We start from the raw sequence: 22,279 nt of genomic DNA on the forward strand, positions 1-22,279 counted from the left end.
CAGGTTCGGTGAATTGGCCGTGCTAAATTGCCCTTAGTGTCCAAAAGGTTAGTGTGGTGATATGCATCACTGTAAATACACAGGGGGTTAATGTGATTACACTGGGACTGGGTAAACACTAGAGAGAGCATTAAGGGCAGCACGGTAACATTATGGTTAGCACAATTGCTTCACAGCTCCAGGGTCCCAGGTTCGATTCCTGGCTTGGGTCACTGTCTGTGCGGAGTCTGCACATTCTCCCCGTGTTTACGTGGGTTTCCTCCCACAATCCAAAGATGGGCAGGTTAGGTGGATTGGCCATACTAAATTATCCTTACTGTCCAAAATTGCCCTTAGTGTTGAGTGGGGTTACTGGGTTATGGGGATAGGGTGGAGGTGTGGGCTTGGATAGGGTGCTCTTTCCAAGAGCCGGTGCAGACTCGATGGGCCGAATGGCCTCCTTCTGCACTGTAGATTCTATGAAATGACATGCAAACGTAAAGCTAATGAACACTTCGAATAGGACACGACCAATGGGCAGTCAAGACACCCAGAGGTGACACTACCACAAGGGGCAACCCATATAAAAGGGCAGAGCGCACATGCTCTTTCTCTTTCCACAGGCGACACTTAGAGAGAAGCACAGGGGCAGATCGGAAGCATCACACCTCATGGCTTAGAGCAGACTGGTTAGTTCGACTTAGTTACTGTAGCAAGATTAGCAGGAGAGTCGAACTCCAATAGGAGAATTGTTAACTGTTCAATAAATATGTTAAACCTATCTCCAAGTCTGAACCTTCCTTTGTCAGAGTATACATCAAGGAAGCAGCTTATGCTACATGAAGAAGCAGAACACAACAGTTAGGAGGAGTTACTGGGTTACGGGGATAGGGTGGAGGTGCGGGCTTAAGTGGGGTGGTCTTTCCAAGGGTCGGTGCAGACTCAATGGGCCAAATAGCCTCCTTTTGCACTGTAAATTCTATGTTCTATATTCCCCGCAGAGGTGGGGGGAAGGTGTGGAGGACATAAGGAAGTTTCATTGATGTTTGTGGTTCTACAGGTTATCCCAGTCACCATGCATGTGGTAGCTGGAGCTTCAGGAGTGAATGTGGTCCAATGTCTAGAGCACATGATTGGAGCGATTCGAGCAAAGATCCATGAGGTAGGTGGCTTGACACAATTGGAGTTTGAGATGCAGGTTTTGAAACAGAACGTCACAACTTGGCCCCTAGGAGCCTGAGCTTGCAACGTCCCATTTTCCGACCATCTATCTTGTCATGGTGTTGCGTCTGTGATCCAGACCCACACTGCCGCCATCACCTGTTGTCCTGCCTCTGCTGTCCATCAAGTTTCTTCCATTCACCATTTTGCTCTGAGCGCTTTCAGGCCCCTTTCTTTTGCCACATGCTCGCCCCTCTTATTTTTTTGTTTATAAATTTAGAGTACCCAATTATTATTTTTTTCAATAAGGGCCAATTTAGCGTGGCCAACCCACCTGCTCTGTACACCTTTGGGTTGTGGGGGTAAAACCCACGCAGAAGTGGGGAGAATGTGCAAACTCCACATGGACAGTGTCCCAGGGCCGGGATTCGAACCCGGGTCCTTGGCAGTCCCAGTGCTAACCACTGTGCCACATGCCACCCCGTCCCTCTTATTATTGTCTGCCTCTGGTGCACCTGCTTTACAACCACATCCGCGTCCTGCGCCCAGTGTGTCTGTTTCCTTTGCTGTACATCCTCACTGGCCCAATTGCAGAGACAAGATATGTGATATAAATTTGGACTAGGGGAAGAGACTGGACAGAAGCCTGGTATCAGGATGTTGGACAGAAACCTGAGGTATTATTATAGAATGGTTATAACACTGAGGCCCTTCAGCCCATCATGACCATGGTGCCTCTCTGCTGCAGCAAATCAGCGAATCTCGCTTCCCTTGTCCTTTCCCTATAGCCCAGCAATGCTTTCATCTTCTGCGTTTCCTGTTCTCTTTTAGAAGCCACAGTTGAATCTGCCTCCGCCTTACCCTAACTCCAGGTTCCAGGCTGGGTTGAATGTTGGTCTGAATATATTGAATCAATTGCTGTTGGGGTGGATTGTAACCCATGTGTCTTTCTTTCAGCTGCAGACGCACTTTGCAAGCAGACCAATTGTGCTGATCGGTTGGAATGTTGCAGCCCTCGTAGCTTGCCATGTAAGGAGCTTGAGTCAGGCCTGTTCTGGTGGGGGATGTTCTGTTATTTAGTCAATTATAGCCTCGAAATGAGTTGCCCATCCCTGGATGCTGCCTACTGCTGTCAGAAAGAAGCATCTGCAGCAACTCAGATTTATACAGCAGAACTCAGAGAGCAGACAGCAGTGAGAGAAGAAAAGGGTTTCTGACACGGGAGCAAAATTGCAGAAATCAAAACAAGCGGGAAGATGTGAGTCCCAGGCCCTGGACCGGGCTGAAATCCAGAGCCCTGGACTAGGAATGAGCAAAAATCCAGAATCCAGGAATGGGCAGTAATCTAGAGTCCGGGGAACTGGACAATGGTCAGAAATCCAACAGGGTAGGCAGTCATCCTGACCAAAGGCAGGTTGTAATCCAAAATCCGGGGTAAGGAGCAGGTTGTAATCCAGAATCCGGGGTAAGGAGCAGGTTGTAATCCAGAATCCGGGGTAAGGAGCAGGTTGTAATCCAGAATCCGGGGTAAGGAGTAGGTTGTAATCCAGAATCCAGGGTAAGGAGTGGGTTGTAATCTAGAATCCGGGGTAAGGAGCCGGTTGTAATCTAGAATCCGGGGTAAGGAGTAGGTTGTAATCCTGAATCCGGCGTAAGGAGCGGGTTGTAATCCAGAATCCAGGGGTAAGGAGCGGGTTGGAATCCAGAATCTGGGGTAAGGAGCGGGTTGTAATCCACAATCTGGGGTAAGGAGCGGGTTGTAATCCGGAATCCAGCGTAAGAAGCAGGTTGTAATCCAGGGTAAGGAGCGGGTCGTAATCCAGAATCTGGGGTAAGGAGCGGGTCGTAATCCAGAATCTGGGGTAAGGAGCAGGTTGTAATCCAGAATCCGGGGTAAGGAGCAGGTTGTAATCCAGAATCCAGGGTAAGGAGTGGGTTGTAATCCGGAATCCAGCGTAAGGAGCAGGTTGTAATCCAGAATCCAGGGTAAGGAGCAGGTTGTAATCCAGGGTAAGGAGCGGGTTGTAATCCGGAATCCAGCGTAAGGAGCAGGTTGTAATCCAGGGTAAGGAGCGGGTTGTAATCCGGAATCCAGGGGCGGATGCAGGCTGTAAACCCGTGGGAGCAGGCAGTAATCCAGAGTCCAGGAGGGTTGAGCTGGTCCTAATCCAGAATCAGAGGCGCTGGGGGCAGGCAAGCATCCAGGATTGGGAACATGCAGTAATCCAGAGTCCAGGATTGGAAACAGGTTAGAGCCTGTGACAGCAGAAACTCTCTCACGACCTGTGTTTGAAGTGTTACACAGTTAAGCAGCTGTGGTTAATTCTTAACATTAACGCAGAAATGTGTTGAGTTGGTCGTGGCACCGACTTTGTTCATACAGCCTGACTCCAGTGTACACAATCGATCTCTGATATGGAGAACAGGTGGCGATCCTGGAATAACCTTGTGAAGTGTATGGAAAGGCGATAGGGCCATTGTGAAGGAGTTCATCACTACCTTCCTGTTCAAATGTATGTTTTCCAACGTGAATATGAATAATAGTCTGACTGTCTCTCTCTCTCTCTCTCTCTACTGCATCCCATCAGCACTCATGATGGTTCGAACAGTCATTCTTTCTGCAAAGTGTTGTTTCAACCTCATGAAACCTATGGTCCAGTTAGGAAACACACTTGTAAACTGGGAAAGTACAATCTATGCACCAGAGACGTTTTCTTTATAGAAGATGTTTCTGCATGACTGTAATGCTTTTCTCAGAAGGTCCTGCAGAATTTAGCAGCCAGTGAAGTGCTTGTTTTGATGTGTTATCTCATGTTGTAATATAGGAAATGCTGTCTGAAGTTACCAGTTGTGTTTCCATACAGGTCTCGATGATGGAGTTTGTTTCAGCTGTTGTCTGTCTTGGGTTTCCTCTACTCACTGTTGATGGACCAAGAGGAGTAAGGATCAAAGAATTTTTATTATTTTTAAATGGTGACATTTTGCTATAAATGCTGGTGTTAGAAAATAATTAATTATTTCAAGAAATATCCCCAGGAAAGGTACAGTATAGAATAGTTGCAGACTAAAGCTCTCTACATTGTCATTGAGAACGCTTGAAATATTTTTAAATATATAAAAACGAAGAGAGAGGCCAAAGTGAACATATGGAGCTCTGAGAACGAGACTGGTGAAATAATAATGGGGCAGAGGAGTTAAATAAATACTTTGTGTCAGTCTCCATGGCAGAAAACACTAGTACATTCCAAAAATATTAAACAATTAAGGAGCAAAAGGGGTAAGGAAATAAATACAATGATGATCACTGGAAATAAAGGACTCGGGGAAACCGAAAAAAACAATTCAACTAAAGGGGCAATTTAGCGTGGCCAATCCACCTGTTCTGCACATCTCTGGGTTGTGGGGGTGAGAATGTACAAACTCCACACGGACAGTGACCCAGGGCCAGGATCAAACCTGGGACCTCAGCGCTGTGAGGCAGTACTCGGAAACTAGGCAGGCTGATAAGTCCCCTGCACCTGATGGGTTGCATCTGAGGATATTAAAGGAAGTAGCGTAAGAGATAATGGAAGCACTGATAGTAATCTTACAAAATTCCTTAAATTCTGGAAAAATCTACAATAAAACAGCTTTAATCAAAAAAGGAGGGAGACAAAAGTAGGTAATTAAAGGCCAGTTAGCTTAACATCTCATAGAATCCCCATGGTGTAGAAGGAGGCCATTCGGCCCATCGAGTATACACCGACCCTAACTAGGTGCATTACCCCATCCTATCCCTGTAACTCCAAAACCTCACCTAACCTTTCGACACTAAGGGCAATTTATCATTCCCAATCCACCTAACCTGCATATCTTTGGACTGTGGGAGAAAACTAGAGCACCGGGAGGAAACCCAGGCAGACACGGGGAGAACGTCCAGACTCCACCCAGTCAACCAAGGCCGTAATTGAACCCGGGTCCCTGACGCTGTGAGACAGCAGTGCTAACCACTATGCCATTGTGCTGCCCTATCTTTGGGAAAATGCTCGAGTCTGTCGTAAAGGATGTAATAGCAGTGCAATTAGAAATACATAATATTATCAAGCAGAGTCAGCATGGCTTCATGAAAGGGAAATCAAAACTAACAAATTTACTAGAGTTCTTTGAGGTGGTAAATGCACATCATAGATAAAGGGAGACCAGTAGATTTGTTCTGGGAGAGGTGTTTTCAGAACCCAAAAATGTATCATGGAGTTCAACCAATCCCCACTTTTAATGGATTGTTGCTTTTTAAGCACACGGCTTGTTCCCCAGGGGTAGTATTACAATTATGGACACGTGGTTGTTAAAACAAAACAATGTTTATTCCATGAACTCAAATTTACCGTTTAAATAAACATTGGATCTCTTAACACCCCTTACTTCAAAGATAATCCTGAAAATAATACAACACTACCCAATCCTGCAAACTGTTCCTTTAAACATCCAAAATACTTAACAAATCCTCCAAACAGAAGCACATTAGATTTATATTCAATACTGAGACCTTTTTATAATTCCGATTTCACCAAAGGATTAACAGATAGTCCTTCATGACAGAGATCACCAGCAATGCAGCTCACAGCCACACCAAAGCTTTCTTCAAACTGAACCTAAAACTTCCAAAAAGCAGAAGTGAGCTCAGCCCCCCCCCCCCCCCCCCCCACCCCCCCGTGACATCACTTCAGTAATATGATTAGCTTAATTTCTCAAAGGTACATTTCCTAAACATCCAATTCTTAAAGGCACTCTCACATGGCAGGTTTAATATGCATAGATTTCAACAAAGCTTCACTAAGGGACCGCACAAAAGGAAAAGAGCTCATGGTGTTGGGGTTAGTATATTAACATGGATAGAGGATTATCTAACTAACAGAAGTCAGAGAGTTGGGAAAAGAGAAGCATTTTCAGGATGGCAACCTGTAACTAGTGGAATGTCACAGGGATCTGTGCTGGGGCCACAATTATTTACAATATTAATGACTTGGATGAGGGAAGTGAACGTACAATTGCCAAATTTACAGATGATACAGAGAGATACAGACAGGTTAAACTCGGCAGATGGAATATAATGCAGGAAAATGTGAATTTATGCTCTTTGGTAGGAAGAATAAAGGAGCTGAATATTATTTAAATGGAGAAAGACTGCAGAAAGCTGCAGCACAGAGATTTGGGGGTCTGCACGCATAAATCACAAAAGGCTATCAAGCAAGGTCAGGCAATAGGGAAGGCAAATGGAATGTTGGCCTTTACCTCAAATGGAATGGAGCATAAAAATAGGGAAGTCCTGCTAAAGCTAGATAAGGCACTAGTTAGACCTCACCTGGAATACTGTGAACAGGTTTGGTCCCTTTTTTAAGGAAAGGTACACTGGCATTGGAGGTTGAGACTGCTTATTGGACAGGGTTGGAATTGAGAAGATTTCAGTCTTTGAGGTGGGACTGCAAATAGATTTTCATCCCATCGTTCTGTGTTTGATGTGAAGTCAGCTGTCTAAAATTAAAGATCAGTACTGAGCCGTAAGAAATAGTTTGGAAACATTTAACCAGGATCTGCGTGTCCCTGAGCCTGGAAAAGCAAAGCACAGGTTCAATTGTTGAATTGGTCTTCAGTGGTCACTGCACTTTGAAAAATGATTGCGGCTGGATAGCAATGAGCCTGTAGCGTGTTGGTGACTTTAGAGGGAAAAAATGCAGTGGATGAGTATTTGCTGCTATTTCTGTTTGCCTGGCACATGAAGTGTTGCAGATGACGTTGCCACCTGCACCCATGTTTTCCCAGGTACAGCAACATGAATTTATATTGCAGTGTAAAAGTAGAAAAAAGATAGCAAACATGCATCGGCACCAAACCCCATACAGAGATATTAGATTAAAAACTTAATTAAAAGTGGGTTTTAAGGAGCCTTTTAAAGGGGAAAATTATAGAAGTAGAGAGGTTTAATGACAAAATGAAGAGGAGAAAAGTTGGGAATTTTGTGCAGAGATGGAAGGTGTTTAGTTTCCAAATTTCTAGATTTGTCTCAGCTTGACGCACTCATTATTTGATGCGTTTTCAGCTGCTATGAGGCAGAAATGGGAAAAACACAACAACACTGATCTCACGGGAAACACATATGTTGATTAGGTGCTCAGTAACGGACAATGTGTGAAAAACTAGTGTCTGTGATTAAGGGAAAGTTAGGGCTAATATAGTTCGGTCATACAAGTAATCTAAAATAAAATACAGTTAAACGCAAGAGAAGTAAAATTAAGACATGGAATGGCAGCTCATCCGAGTGGAATGTGTGCCTGGAGCGGCACAGTAGCACAGTGGTTGCTTTACAGCGCCCGGGTCCCAGGTTCAACTCCCGACTTGGGTCACTGTCTGTGTGCAGTCTGCACGTTCTCCCCGTGTTTGCGTGGGTTTCCTCTGGGTGCTCCGGTTTCTTTCCACAGTTTCCCGCGCACACGGGAAGGATGTGCATGACTCCGCACAGACAGTGACCCAAGCCGGAATCGAACCTGGGATCCTGGAGCTGTGAAGCCATTGTGCTATCCACAATGCTACCGTGCTGCTTAGGTGGATTGGCCAAGCAAAATTGCCCTTAGTGTCCAAAATTGCCCTTAGTGTTGGGTGGGGTTACTGGGCTATGGGGATAGGGTGGAGGTGTGGGCTTGGGTAGGGTGCTCTTTCCAAGAGCCGGTGCAGACTCGATGGGCCGAATGGCCTCCTGCACTGTAAATTCTATGAAATTCTATGTACCCGAACAGGTGCCGGAATGTGGCGACTAGGGGCTTTTCACAGTGACTTCATTGCAGTGTTAATGTAAACCCACTTGTGACAATAAAGATTATTAAATTAGAAGTCCTTCCTGTTTCCTGATGTCCCAGAAGTAAAATTGTCTTTCATACCTTTCCGACATCAGTGGGCATCCCTGGGGAATCTGCATTTTTTAAAATAATATTTTGTAGCCAGTTTTAGAGTTACAAGTCTGAGAAGGTCTGAAAAACCACTGAAGGTGCCATCTTGTCTGTCCACTCTACTGTTTTGAAAAGCTTTTTAAAACTGTTTAAATGTTAGGGCAGCATGGTGGCGCAGTGGGTTAACCCTGCTGTCTCACGACGCCGAGGTACCAGGTTCAATCCTGGCTCTGGGTCACTGTCCGTGTGGAGTTTGCACATTCTCCCCGTGTTTGCGTGGGTTTCGCCCCCACAACCCAAAGATGTGCAGGGTAGGTGGATTGGACACACTAAATTGCCCCTTAATTGGAGAAAATGAATTGGGTAGCCTAAATTTATTTTTTTTAAACTGTTTAAATGTTTGAGAACAGAAAAATGCTTTAAAAACAGTTGTCCTTAAAATCTACAATATCATGATTATGTGTTCATTTTATTGAATGGTGCCACAGGCTTGGGGGAGCTGAATGTTTACTCTTGTTCTTATAAATCCCAGAGATTGGAGATTAGGCGGCTGCCCGCACAATGGCCCCGCAATTCACCTGAGGAGAGCTATACCTAATAATGCTTGGAATGTCTGAGTGCCACTCTCCAGTTTGTCACTGAGATGTTACGTGCCTTGACTGTTCCCTCCAGGATGTTGATGACCCGTTGCTTGACATGAAGACCCCTGTCTTGTTTGTGATCGGGCAGAACTCGGTGCAGTGCACTGCTGACACCATTGAGGACTTCCGGGAGAAACTTCGAGCTGAAAACAGTATGGTGATAATTGGAGGTGCAGATGACAATCTGAGGTACATGTGCAACTTGATCTCTCCTTTTCCTTCATTTTGTGGCTCAATGATAGCTCTGTGTCCTGAGTCAGAGGTTTGTGGGTTGAAGTCCCACTTCAAAAATTTGCACATATAGTAAATAATGTTCCCAGTGCAATAGTGAGCGATTGGTGCACTGTCAGAGGGTTAGTAGTGCAGCATTGTTCGAGGAAGGGAGGGGGAATGCTGCACTGTCGGATGGTGAGTGCTGAGGAAGCGCGACACCGTCAGGGAGTGAGTGATGTGGGAGCGTTGCATACAAACATCGGAATTAGAAGCAGGAGTCGGCCACTTGACCATTCAATAAAATCATGGCTGATCTGATTGTAACTTCATCCCCGCATTCCTGCCTACCCCAATAATCTTTTACCCCCTTGTTAATCAATAATGAATCGAGCTCTGCCTTAAAAATATTCAAAGTCTCAGCTTCCACTGCCTTTTGAGGAAGAGAGTTACAAAGACTCGGAATTCTGAGAGAAAATAATTCTCCTCACCTCTGTCTTAAATGAACGGCCCCTTATTTTTAATCAGTGACCCCGAGTTCTAGATTCTCCAAGAGGAAACATCCACATCCACTCTGTCAAAATCCCTCAAGATCTTAAAGGTTTCATCAAGCCACCTCCTACTCTTCTAAACTCTAGTGGATACAAACCTAGCCTCTCCAACCTTTCCTCATGAGACAATCTGCCCATTGCTGGTTTTCGTCTAGTACCTTCTCTGTATGGATTCTAACACATTTACACCTTTCCTGAAATAAGTACTGTGCACATTACTCCAGTTGTACCCCAATGGCCTGTACAACTGAAACATAACCTCCCCACTTTTATAATCAATTCTCCTCCCAATAAATGGTAATGTTCTAATAGCATTCCTAATTACTTGCTATCCCTATTACTTGCTATGCCTGTATAATTGGCCTTTTGTGATTCATGCACTGGTACATCCAGATCCCTCTACATCCCAGAGCTTTATAATCTCTCACCATTTAGATAATGAGCAGTTTTATTTTTCCTGTCAAAATGGACAGTTTCACATTTTCCCACATTATCCTCCATCTGCCACATCGTCACAATAACTTATGTAATTTGTGCTAATTGATACAGGTTGTGGGAAGACCTGTTGCCAGAGTGTCTTCTCTTTGAGAGCTCGAGCAGGTCTCTAGTGTTCGCAATATCCTGTCACCTCGAGAACCAAGCAATTTGGTGTCAATATATCTGTGAGTCCCACATAGTCAGAAAGGACTATAATTCTCTGTTCCTGCATGTTGAACACAGTTGAAGAGGAGAATGTGCCCGGTGTTGGTTATTGATGGGAGGGAAAAGGGCCTGGAAGATGATTTGGGCTGTGTATAAATCTCATTGTATTTCTTCACTGCAGGATCAGCAAAGCAAAGAAGAAGATGGAAGGGCTAACACAGAGCATGGTGGACAGGTGTATCCAGGTACTCGCACATACTAAGGGATTCTGGATTCTGGGGCACACTCACTGTTAGTCATGTACACTGGCAAGCACACGGCCACTCAATATAACCTGAACAGACACACAGACTCCTTACACACATTCACTCACAAGTAGATTGACACACGTACTGTCACACAGAACCTCTTGACATACACTCACTCGCATGTATCTTGTGACAGACACACAGTCACCTGCACGTAGACTCTGACACATGTATTACAATCACATTGACTTCATTAATACTCGTTACACGCACCCTTGTTGTTCAAGTGCTCTTGCTCCACAAACAACTTTGTTTTTTTAAAATTTTAGAGTACTCAATTCTTTTTTTTTTCCAATTAAGGGGCAATTTGGTGTGGCCAATCCATCTCCCCTGCACATGTTTGAGTTGTGGGGATGAGACCCATGCAGACATGGGGAGAATGTGCAAACTCCACACAGACAGTGGCGTCATGAGGCAGCAGTGCTAACCACTGCACCACCGTGCCGCCCTCACAACGTTATTTCTTATGCAGCCCATGACATTATGGCAAAATCAATCCACGAAGGTTCCACCCTCTGCCTAGAGGCTTTATCTCTCATCTGTCTCCCAGTTTGGCGATGCAGGACAATGTGCAATGAGAAGTTGTTGATGGCCCTCTGTGTATTTTTTAACCTCAGGATGAAATTGGTGATTTTCTTACTGCTGTCTTGACCAAGACTGAATCAGGGATTGAGGCCAAAGATCTGGATATAGAGAAGAGGAAGCGTTGCAGGGACGCTCGCAGGGACTTGGCCTTTGAACTGCCGGAACGAAGCAGCCGCCCCACATCTCCCTTCAGTCGAGTGCCGGCTTCTCCCTCTGGCTCGGAGGTAAATAACTCTTATTGGTTCCAGCTCGGTAGAGTCTAATAACTTAGTGAAAAAATTGTTTCTCTTTTTACCTCCTGGAAAGAAATTGATTAACAAGATTTCACTTTGAACCTTTCTCTATAACAAACAATAGTCAACATAATTCAAATACTAATGAACAGGCAAGTGACACTTTGAACAGTGAAGTAGTTTTCACTTTAAATAATCAATGCAACAAAGGAATGTCATGCAAAACTACGGCCAGCATATATGGCATTAAGGTACTGAGTCCCACAACCTTTTGTACTTCCAGGTGGCGATTCAGTTCTTTTTCAGACAGGAGATAGGCCTGCAACCCTTTTAGTCAGCAGCCCCGGTATACCCGATTTCCACAGATCCCCAAAGGCCATGTCCTTACCAACCTCACGTGGTCTGTTCCCGGATTTTCTTTTAGCTTCCTTCGCTTACTTAGTGCAGACTTCCGTCCACAACTGCCTTACACTCAGGTTCACAGTCCTGTTGTATTCTCAGAGTATTCTCTCTGTTTCTTCGCAAGCTCAGACCAGCTGTAACTCCAGATCCCAAATAACTTTTATCAGCCTTTGTCTCCGCTTTTATCCTTTTCACAACCTGAGCCGTAGGTTAACTTCTCAGCGGTGACGTCATTCCCAAAACATCCAGTTTTCCACCCCCATTCCAGAATGGTGAAACCAGTGCTGATTTCACCTCGGATTGAAAGGAGAGATGGTATTGAAGTGACCGTGTCAGTGAACCGGTAATCCAAAGGAGCAGGCGAATGTTCTCAAATCACACCACAGCAGCTAGTGGAATTTAAATTAAGTTAATACATTTGGAATTCAAAGTCTCAGTGATGGTGACCATGACAATTATCATGACAACTATCCAGCATTGGGTGACTGTCTGTGAGGGGTTTGTACCTTCTCCGCGTGTCTGCATGGGTTACCTTCGGGTGTGTCCAAAAATGTGGAGGTTAGGTGGGTTGGCTATGATAAATTGCCCCTTAGATGTGCAGGTTGGAGGTGGTTACAGGGATACCACCCCACCAGTGTCTTCAGCTGCCTGGGCCTTAAGCTCGAGAATTATCTCCGAGAATCTTTTCTCCTTTAAGATGCTCTCTATAACCTAAGCCTTTGATGAAGGTTTTTGGAACGTCCTTCAGTGCAAACTGCTGCTGTTCTGTGGAACCAAAATATTTGAACTCTGGGAACTTTCTGTTCCTGTAGCTAATCAGCATGGCACAGCACTTTACAAAGGAGGTAGGAGTGGAGGGAGAGGGAGGTGAACAGTGCATGGAGTAGGTAGAATCTGTGAGTTAGACTTTCCATATTGAAGATTGTGGTGCAGGGAATTCAAGACAAGCAATAACTTACTTCCACAGCTGATGTTTTTCTGGCTCCCGCATAGTCCTGTTCTGAACAGGAAGATTTGAGGTTTGATTCCTTGGTCTGCGCCATGGCGGTTGAGCTTAGCCCCAGTATTGGCCCGCTGCACTACCCTTCAGATAGACAGGGTAGCTGGGCAAGGATTCACTGCCTTCTTACTGCATGCACGTGAACACTAAACACTGGCTCATTGGGTAACCCTCCAGAACAGCTGGTCATCAGTTCAAGAACCTTTCAAGAGTCATTCCCAAAACATCCAGTTTTCCACCCCCATTCCAGAATGGTGAAACCAGTGCTGATTTCACCTCGGATTGAAAGGAGAGAAATGAAATGAAAATCACTTATTGTCACGAGTAGGCTTCAATGAAGTTACTGTGAAAAACCCCTAGTCGCCACATTCTGGCGCCTGTCCAGGGAGGCTGGTATGGGAATTGAACCGTGCAGCTGGCCTGCTTTAAAAGCCAGCGATTTAGCCTGGTGAGCTAATCCAGCTGACACTGAGATTTCACAGTGCCATACTGTCAGGGTGGTGTTGAGGGAACTTAATGTTATCCGAGTGTGGGAGAGCAAAAAGAACATGGATATATCTGGAGAAGGCCATTTTTATGAGTTTAAATTAAGGCAATTATTAAGGTATGAAGACAGAATTTTTCAAGTGGACTGGAAAAATAGGTTCAAAGGTATAACGGAAGATAAAAAGTAGCAGATATTTCAGGAGATATTTCATGTTACTTAAAGATAACCCATTGAGAAAGTTATAGAGTGTGAGAAAAAGTTACTCAATATAACAGACAGAAAGAGTTTCTACAAGAAATTGAATAGAAAAAGGGTAACGGAAGCTGGTGTGTTCCTCGGGAGAGTGAGTCTGAGGAACTGATAATAGAAGACCAGCAATGGCAGTTACGTTGGAACAGGTATTTTGGTTTGTCTTCCTGTAAAAGACGTGGAAAGCTTCCAAAAAGTATGAAAATGAAGAGTTGAACAGGAGAGGGAACTTAAAACAATCACCATCAGGGAAACGGTGTTTGGAAAACTTCTTCGATTTGAAAGCGGTAAAATCCTCAACATCTCCTGGCTTCCATCCTTGAGTCTTAAAAGAAGTTTCTGCAGAAGTAGATGCATTGGTTCCAATCTTCCAAAATCCCATCGGTTCTGGAAAGGTCCCAGTGGATTGGAAAATAGCTAACACCTTAATTCAAGAAAAAGAAACAGAAAACTAGAGGACAGTTCGCCTAACATCTGTCAGAGGGAAATTTCTGGAATCCATTCTTAAGGTGGTGCTGAGAAGATCTCAATTTGATCAGGCATATTGAGAGACAATGCAGGTTTGTGTTCAACTAATGATTTGGAAGAAGGTACCAAATGGTTTTTAAAATTTGTTCATGTAACGTGGGCGTCTCAGGCTGTGCCAACATTTATTGTCCATCCCTAATTTCCCTTGGGGGCAGTTAAGAGTCAACCACGTTGCTGTGGGCCTGGAGTCATATATAGGCCAGACCAGGTAAGGACGGCAGATTTCCTTCCCGAAAGGACATTGGTGAACCAGATGAGTTTTTGCGACAATCGACAATGGTTTCATGGTCATCACTAGACTTTCAATTCCAGATTTTTTAAAATTCCAATTTCACCATCTGCCGTGGCAGCATTTGAACCTGGGACCCCAGAGTATTGTATTGCAACTGAATGTGCTAATGACATCAAAATGGATTGGAGTCCAACGATGTGCAGGTTAGGTGAATTGGCTGTGCTAAATTGCCCAAAGGTTAGGTCACGGGATTAGGAGTGGGGGATTGGGCCGAGGTAGGATGCACTATCGGAGCAAGGGCCAGAGGCTGAATGGCCTCCTTCTGCACTGTCGGGATTCTATGATTCTATTCTATGAATAAAAGTTATCTGCAAAGAGATATGGACTGGTTATGTGAGTGGGCAAACAAATTGGCAGGTGGTGTCTAATGTGAATAGAATAGAAAAGCTGAATGTTATTTAAATGCAGAGATTGCAAAACTCAAGGTACAGAGAGGGATCTGGGTGTGCTGGTACATGATTCACAAAATGTTAGCACGATGGTATAGCAAGTGATTAGGAAGGCAAATGGAAAATTGCCATTTATTGAAATGGGAATGGAATATAAAAATGGGGAAGTTTTACTGCAGTTGTGTAGGGTATTAGTGAGGGCCACACTTTTAAAACTTTGTGTAGTTTTGGTCTCCTTATTTGAAAAACATACTGCATTAGAAGCAGTTGGTTCACTTGACTCATTCTTGGGATACGACTATAGGCCATAAGAGCAGATTAGGCCACTCGGCCCATCGATTCTGCCCTGCCATTAAATCATGGCTGATATTTTCTTATCCCCATTCTCCTGCCTTCTCCCCATAACCCCTGATCCCCTTACTAATCAAGTACCTATTGATCTCTGTCTTAAAGATACTCCGTGATTTGGCCTCCGCAGCCTTCTGAATCCACAGATTCACTACCTTCTGGCTGAAGAAATTCCTCCTCATCTCTGTTTTAAAGGATCGTCCCTTCAGTCTGAAGCTGTGCCCCCTGGTTATAGTTCCTACAAGTGGAAACATCCTCTCCATGTCCATTCTATCCTGGTGATAGGATAAATGCCAGGAGGATGTTTCCACTTGTGAGAGAGACTAGAACCAGGGAACACAGTTCAGCAATGACAAATCTACTGTTTAAGACGGAGACTGGCAGAAATAGATTCTCTCAGGGGGTCGTTAGTCTGTGTGATTCTCTTCCAGAGAATACAAGGGAGATTGGGTAATTATATTTATTCAAGGCTGAGAGGGCAGATGGCAGAGTGGAGTTGAGACCAAACCACACCAGTCATATTGCAGCATGGTAGCATAGTGGTTAGCACAATTGTTTCACAGCTCCAGGGTCCCAGGTTCGATTCCCGGCTTGGGTCACTGTCCGGAGTCTGCACGTTCTCCCCGTGTGTGCATGGGTTTCCTCCAGGTGCTCCGGTTTCCTGCCACAGTCCAAAGATGTGCAGGTTAGGTGGATTGGCCGTGCTAAATTGCCTAGTGTCCAAAATTGGCCTTAGTGTTGGGTGAGGTTACTGGGTTATGGGGATAGGGTGGAGGTGTGGGCTTGGGTAGGGTGCTCTTTCAAAGAGCCGATGCAGATTCGATGGGCCGAATGGCCTCCTTCTGCACTGTAAATTCTATGATTCTATATTGCGTTGAATGATGAAGTAGACTCAAAGGGATGGATTTGTTCCTCGATAAAGAGTTAACAGTCAGTTATAGATAGACTAGGAAAATGGGCCAAAATTTGGCATGTGGAGTTTATAATAATCTTCATAATCTGTTGCTGAGAAAATTCCCTAGTCGTCACACTCCGGCGTCTGTTCAGGACTTTGTGGGCGGAAACCCATGTAGACATGGGGAGAACGTGCAGACTCCGCACAGTGACCCAAACCGGGAATTGAACCTGGGCCCCTGGCGCTGTGAAGCAACAGTGCGAACCACTATGCTACCTTGCCGCCGATATAAGTGTGGGATTACCCAATTTGGCCAAAGCAAAGTAAGGCAAATTATTATCTAACTGGAAGGTAGATTCAAAATGGGTCTGGGCAGAGAGATCTGGGTGTCTTTGTTCATGAATTTCAGAAAGTAGATATGCTGGTACAGCTTGTAATTAAAAAGGCAAATGGAATGTTAGCATTTACTGCAAAAAGACGAGTATAAAAGTAGAGAAGTGTTGTTACAATTGTATAGGGTGTTGGTGAGACCACATCTGGAGTATTGTGTCCAGTTTTGTCTCCTTATTTCAGGAAGAGCGTGTGGCATTGGAGGCAGTTCAGAGGAGGTTCACCAGATTGATTCCAGGGATGAAATGGTTCACGTATGTGGAGAGATTAAACAGTTTGGGCTTATACTCGAGTTTAGAAGGATGAGATGGGATATGATCGAGGTATATAAAATACTAAAAGGGATTGATAAAGTAAACATAGACCAAATGTTCCCCCTTGTGGGGCAATCTAGAACGAGAGATCACAGATATAGGTTGAGAGGCGGTAAATTTAAAACTGAGATGAGGAGGAACTACTTCTCGCAGAGGGTGGTGAATTTAGGGCAGCAAGGTAGCATAGTGGTTTGCACTGTGGCTTCACAGCACCAGGGTCCCAGGTTCGATTCCCGCTGGGTCTGTGCGGAATCTGCACGTTCTCCCTCTGTCTGCGAGGGTTTCCTCCGGGTGCTCCCGAAAGATGTGCTGTTAGGTAATTTGGACATTCTGAATTCTCCCTCTGTGTACCTGAACAGGTGCCAGAATATGGCGACTAGGGGCTTTTCACAGTAACCTCATTGCAGTGTTAATGTAAGCCTATTTGTGACAATAAAGATTATTAAATTATTAAAATTTGTGGAACTCACTGCCCCATAGTGTGGTAGAGTCTGAGGCATTAAATGGTTTCAAGAAGGAGATAGATATATTTCTGATTTTTAAAAATGGGTTAAAGGAATCTGGAGAACAGGCAGGGAGGTGGATTTGAGGCCATGATCTGATTGAATAGCAGAATAGGCTCAAAGGGCTGAATTGCCTTTTTTTCCTCCTATTTCCTATGCTCCTAAAACTCAACGAGAAGCATGAGTCATACTTGGAAGATTAAGATAGTTAAGGTGGTATCAAATTGGGAAAAAAAGCATACAATATTGCAAAGGTGAATGGGAAAATATGACCCAGAGAGCTGGGAATGGTTTGAGTTACTAATGAATGTATTGAAGGCCGAGGAAGAGTTTGGACCAGAGAACAGTCGAGGGTTTGGGCAGGGAAGTGGAGTTGAGGTCAAGAATAGATGAACTGTGACCTTAGTGAATTGTCAAGCAGTCTTGCACACCATGTATGGCCGTTTCTACATTCTGATGTTCCATCTGTCTTTCACAGGGCACATCCAGTGTGTCGAGCAGCCCAAATTCCAGCCCAAAGACCAAGAGTTCAACCTTGTCACCTGCCCAGAAGGCCAGCCTGATCACAGCCAGTGCCACCGCTGCCAGCCAGTCACCCAGTCTCTCGGCACAGTTCACCCAGATTCTCAAACAGCACATGCAGAGGACTGGCACAGTGCTGACCCAGAAACAAGCTCAAGGTAACTCAGCAGTTCAGGGCACAAAATTGCGCAAATTGTTTGGTGAGATGCTGAGATGTTTCAGGGAGTGGTGCGCACTTTGGTACAGCTTTGAGGATTTGCACTAAATTTTGGAAGTCTGCATGCAGTATGTTTCGGCAAAGCTGATCCACTGTGTCACAGTGTAACCCTTCACACAGTGAGCTGTTCCACACACCCCTCGCTGCCTTTGTGGCCCCCCACCCACCCCATGCTGTTTACATTGTTCCTGTAATGTCTGTGCCTTACAGTGTTAGTTGGATGCCTTGAGCTCCACCAGTGCTGAATATTGGTAGGTTTCATTTCGAATGGACAGAATCTGCTTAGGCTTTGGTTAGAGTCAGGATATATTAACTGAGTTGAGAACCTATCGATCTTTCGGTGCTGAGTATTCTTTCATGCAGCAAGTTGTTGTGATCTGAAAGACAGTGGAAGTAGCCTCTATGATAACTTGGAAAAGCGAATTGGATGAATGCACGAAGGGAGAAAACTGACAAGGCTCTGAGAGCAGTGGATTTGTGATTCATGGGGTAGTCCAAGGAAAAAGCTCTCACAGGCATGATGGATCTGAATGGTTTTCTCATTTTACAATGTGTAGAGCAGAAATGAACCATTTTGCCCTTTGCAACAGGTCCGCCATTCAGCAAGATCATGGCTGATCCTTGACCTCAACCCCGACCTCTCTCCCAGTCCCCGATGTCCTTCAATCCCGTCATGTCCAAATATTTATCAGTCTCTGGCTTGAGAATGCTCAGTTATTCAGCATCCACAGCTTTCTGGCTTTCCCCAATTCCACAGGGCCTCAACCCTTCAGTGGAGATATTTCTCCCCAATCTTGCCCTAGGTGGCCAGCCCCTCATCCTGAGAATATGACCCCTCATTCTAGACTTTCCAGCCATGGGAAATATTGCAGCATTTTGTCGATCCCCTGAAGAATTTTGTATGCCCGTTTCAATGAGATCACGTCTGATTCTTCTAAATTCAAGGGAATATGGACAGTCTATTCAATCTCGCTTGGGCAATTTCCACATCCTGGTAATTGCTATTGTGAACCCTTGTGAGTCCCTTCCAAAGCAAGTATATCCTTCCTTCGGTAAGGGGGGCCTAATTCTTTGGTACTCTGGGTGTGATCTCACCTAACCCCTATACAATTGCAGTAAGACTTATTCAATCTCATGCTCCAGTTTCTTTGTAATAATGATCAACTTATTATTTGCTGTCCTAATTGTTTTCTGTAACTGTAATTTATTTCTGTGTGAGGGCCCTTCTGAATATCAATTTCCCAGTCGTTTACCATGTCAAAGAACATGTGATTTTCTGTTTTTTCTCTCAAAGTGGATAACATCACATTCCCCCACATTATATTCCACCTGCCATATTGGGACCACTCGTGTAAGCTGTCTCTGTACCTTTACAGCCTCCTTGTATTGTCCTGTGTGCTTATTCTCCCCTCTAACTTTACTGCACCATTCTATGATTCTTTGAGTTCTGCACCAGTTGTATCAAAGCTACACCGGATCAGTCCACTGTCTGCGGATCCTAAGTTTGACTTAGAATGAATCAGTGTGCAATTCTGAGACTCTTGCGGGTGGAACTGGAGATCTTGTGATTTGCTAATTGTCCTATGATTGATTCCAGCTCAGTTTGCCGCTTTTCTGAAACAAAACATGCTGGTGAGGAAGAATTTGAATCCAGCCAGCTCATCCTGTGTCTTTGGTAAGTCTGTCGGTCTCTCGGCATCCTAGCTCAAATCAGGACTTGACACATTGACACTGAAGCCCATGCTTCAGTATCATGTCGTGTGACTGCACATTTGGTTCCATCTACACTGGTTGCTTGTTCCTGGAGCTGGAATTCAGCATTGATTTTCAGTGCAGCAGAAACTAAACTTGAGTTCAGGGAGGACCTTGCTGGATTTAACTGACAATGTCAGTTTCCAGATGCATGTGGACAAAACCCAGCTCTTGGCTCATCATCATTTCTGTTGACCCCTGCGCACTCTGTAAATTGTCACACTGCTTACTTGATGATTACTACTGGATGAGCGGAAAATTAATTCAACTCCATGTTTGGAAGATCAAAGTCATTGTCTTTGATTCCTGTCCGAATCCCTCACCTCTGCTACCGACTCTATCCCTCTCACAAGCCTCAGGGTTGTGATTAAATGTATCCTTAGTGGTTTTATCACATGATGTTCTCCATGCTCCAGCCATTAGTTGGCCAGCATATCCACCTTTGAGATGTATTGTCTCCTTACCCAATTGGATGATGTTTCATTGTCAGCCAGCAGCCTTTTTAAATTAACATTGTTTTTATATTTGGTGAAGAGAAATGTTCAAAGAAAATGGGGGGAGAGAAAAACACATTTTTTAATGTCCCTGTGATATTTCTCCAGTGTTGCACACAGCAGTGACCTGAGATTGATGTGCAATCCTTGGAGATTGCAGGCTAATCCTGGAGGGTAGTTACCCCACCAAACAAATATCTGAGGCTGATTTAGACAGTTCTCGATAACAATGTCATATTTGTCTAAATTTTTGCAAATTTCCACCGGCAGAATGCTCGACTCCATTCCTGCCTCTGCTTATCTGCTGCTGTAACCCTCATCCCTGTCTTTGGTTGCTAAAGACTATTCCAATTTTTGTTCTGACCAATAGCCCATGATCTACCTCCGATCTTTGATCATCTAAAATTTTGCTGCCAGGATCCTAACTCACGCCAAATCCCATTCACCTATCACCCCTGTGCTAACTGACAACCAACACTGGCTCTCAGTTTTACAATTTCATTCTTGTTTTCAGTTCCTCCACCACCTCACTATAACCTCTCTTTATAATTTCCTCCAGTGTTAATACCCTACGAGCTATTTGCAATCCTCTAATTCCGGCTTCTACAACCCTGGTTTTAATCATTCCCTTGCTGGTGGTCTGGGCTATAAGCTGTCTAATTCTGTCTCTGCACCAATGTGGTCTTATGCCCCTCTCTTTCTTCCTGTAAGATATTCCCTAAAGCATCCTTTTTGTGCAAATTTTTGTTCATCTGTCTTTGTATCTCCTAATGTGGCTTTGTGACGAATTGTGTTGCATAATACTTGCATATAATGCCTTGTGGCATTTTGCTATGTTAAAGGCACTACGTAAATACAAATTGTTATTACCATTTGTTAAAAAATTGTCATGGAGAAAGTAATAGGATTTAAGTTGAACAAATTTCCAGGAGCTGAGGGATATTAAAGAAGTGACAAATTTGCATATGTGTTGGCCATAATTTTCTGAAGTCCTGGATTCGGGGATTGCACCTTGGGAATTGGAAAGTTGAAAATTACATTGCTGTTATTTACGGAGGGAAGAATCAACTCTGTAACTTTGAGTTTAATGTAATGGGTGGTCACAGAGCAATGATCAATGGAGTGCATTGACAGAATAAAGAAGTTGTGTAGTCTGGCTCTGAAATTTTGTTTTAAAATTATGCTTAACCGTTAAAAACTGTAAAATAAACTATGAGATAGTCAACACTTGAGAGAGACTGACTGTGGTAGTTAACAATTCATCAACTGTGAATTCCTGCTTGAACTGGCTGAATGCTGGTAACTTGGCTGATTCATAAAGGGGTCTCAAAGTATCTGCTGTTGCAGAGTGCGGAAGTTAGAGATTTATAGAGATTATGAATTTGCCACATTGAATGGGTAGGAAGGTAACAGCTGAATTATTGTGTAGTAATTTCAGACACAGAAGGAAGCCATTTGAGTCCATGCCAGTTCTCTGTTGTGCAATGCAGTCAGTCCCATTTCCCCACTCTATCCCCCAGCGCTGCAAACCTATTTCTCTCAAGTGCCTCCAGTGTTATTTTGAAATTATTAATTGTCGTCACTTCCACTGCCCTTTCACGCAGTGGATTCCAGATCATTATCACAATGTTCTTCCTCGCATCCTACTTGTATCTCATGCCTTAAACCTGACATAAAACATAGAATCCCTGCAGTGCAGGAGGAGACCATTCAGCCCATCAAGTCTGCACCAACCCTCTGAAAGTGTACTTCACCCAAGATCTCACTTTTGCCCTATCCCATTAACCCCTTAATCTAACCTACACATCTTTTTCGTCACTATGGGGCATTTAACTTTGGCCAGTTCCCCATCATTTAAAAAAAATTAGTTTGTCTAGTCTTCTGACCAAAGTTAATTTCTGTATGTTAACTGATTGCATAGTGGTTAACATTGCTGCCTCACAGTGCTAACCACTGTGTAATCGGCTAACATACGGAAATTAACTTTGGTCAGAAGAATAGAAAAACTGATTTTTAAAAAATGGTGGGGAACTGCAAAATATTGTTCCCCTGAAGGATTTGTGTCTGTTATATGCAAAACACAAACATAAGTTGCAGTGTTGCCTTTTTTACCGACTGTAAATATGGCAGTCAGTGAGATTGCCCTCCTTACTTTGGATATCAATATTCTAATGGTCAGAGTCGCCAGGTATCAAATGATACCACCACAAGGTTCAACTGGCTATCGTTCAAAGAGCCAAACATTAGTTAGTTAGTTCAAGGTCAAG

The 22,279-nt window shown here is 44.1% G+C and overlaps 1 protein-coding gene across 3 annotated transcripts in view; it reads left to right on the forward strand.

Moving 5' to 3' along the window:
* The window catches only part of kansl3 (KAT8 regulatory NSL complex subunit 3), a 96,087-nt gene that overhangs the window by 19,302 nt on the left and 54,506 nt on the right, over positions 1–22,279 (forward strand). For 2 of the 3 annotated variants that reach the window (XM_038785141.1, XM_038785143.1), the window contains exons 7-14: positions 1,040–1,141; positions 2,098–2,169; positions 4,005–4,079; positions 8,733–8,890; positions 10,286–10,349; positions 11,030–11,221; positions 17,506–17,707; positions 19,364–19,441. In XM_038785141.1, coding sequence (XP_038641069.1) covers positions 1,040–1,141; positions 2,098–2,169; positions 4,005–4,079; positions 8,733–8,890; positions 10,286–10,349; positions 11,030–11,221; positions 17,506–17,707; positions 19,364–19,441 — 943 coding nt within the window. The remainder of the gene's footprint in view (positions 1–1,039; positions 1,142–2,097; positions 2,170–4,004; positions 4,080–8,732; positions 8,891–10,285; positions 10,350–11,029; positions 11,222–17,505; positions 17,708–19,363; positions 19,442–22,279) is intronic. The other variant, XM_038785142.1, reaches the window with a different exon arrangement.

Source organism: Scyliorhinus canicula, chromosome 26 (assembly GCF_902713615.1).
Source record: "Scyliorhinus canicula chromosome 26, sScyCan1.1, whole genome shotgun sequence".
Taxonomy (NCBI): Eukaryota; Metazoa; Chordata; class Chondrichthyes; order Carcharhiniformes; family Scyliorhinidae; genus Scyliorhinus; species Scyliorhinus canicula.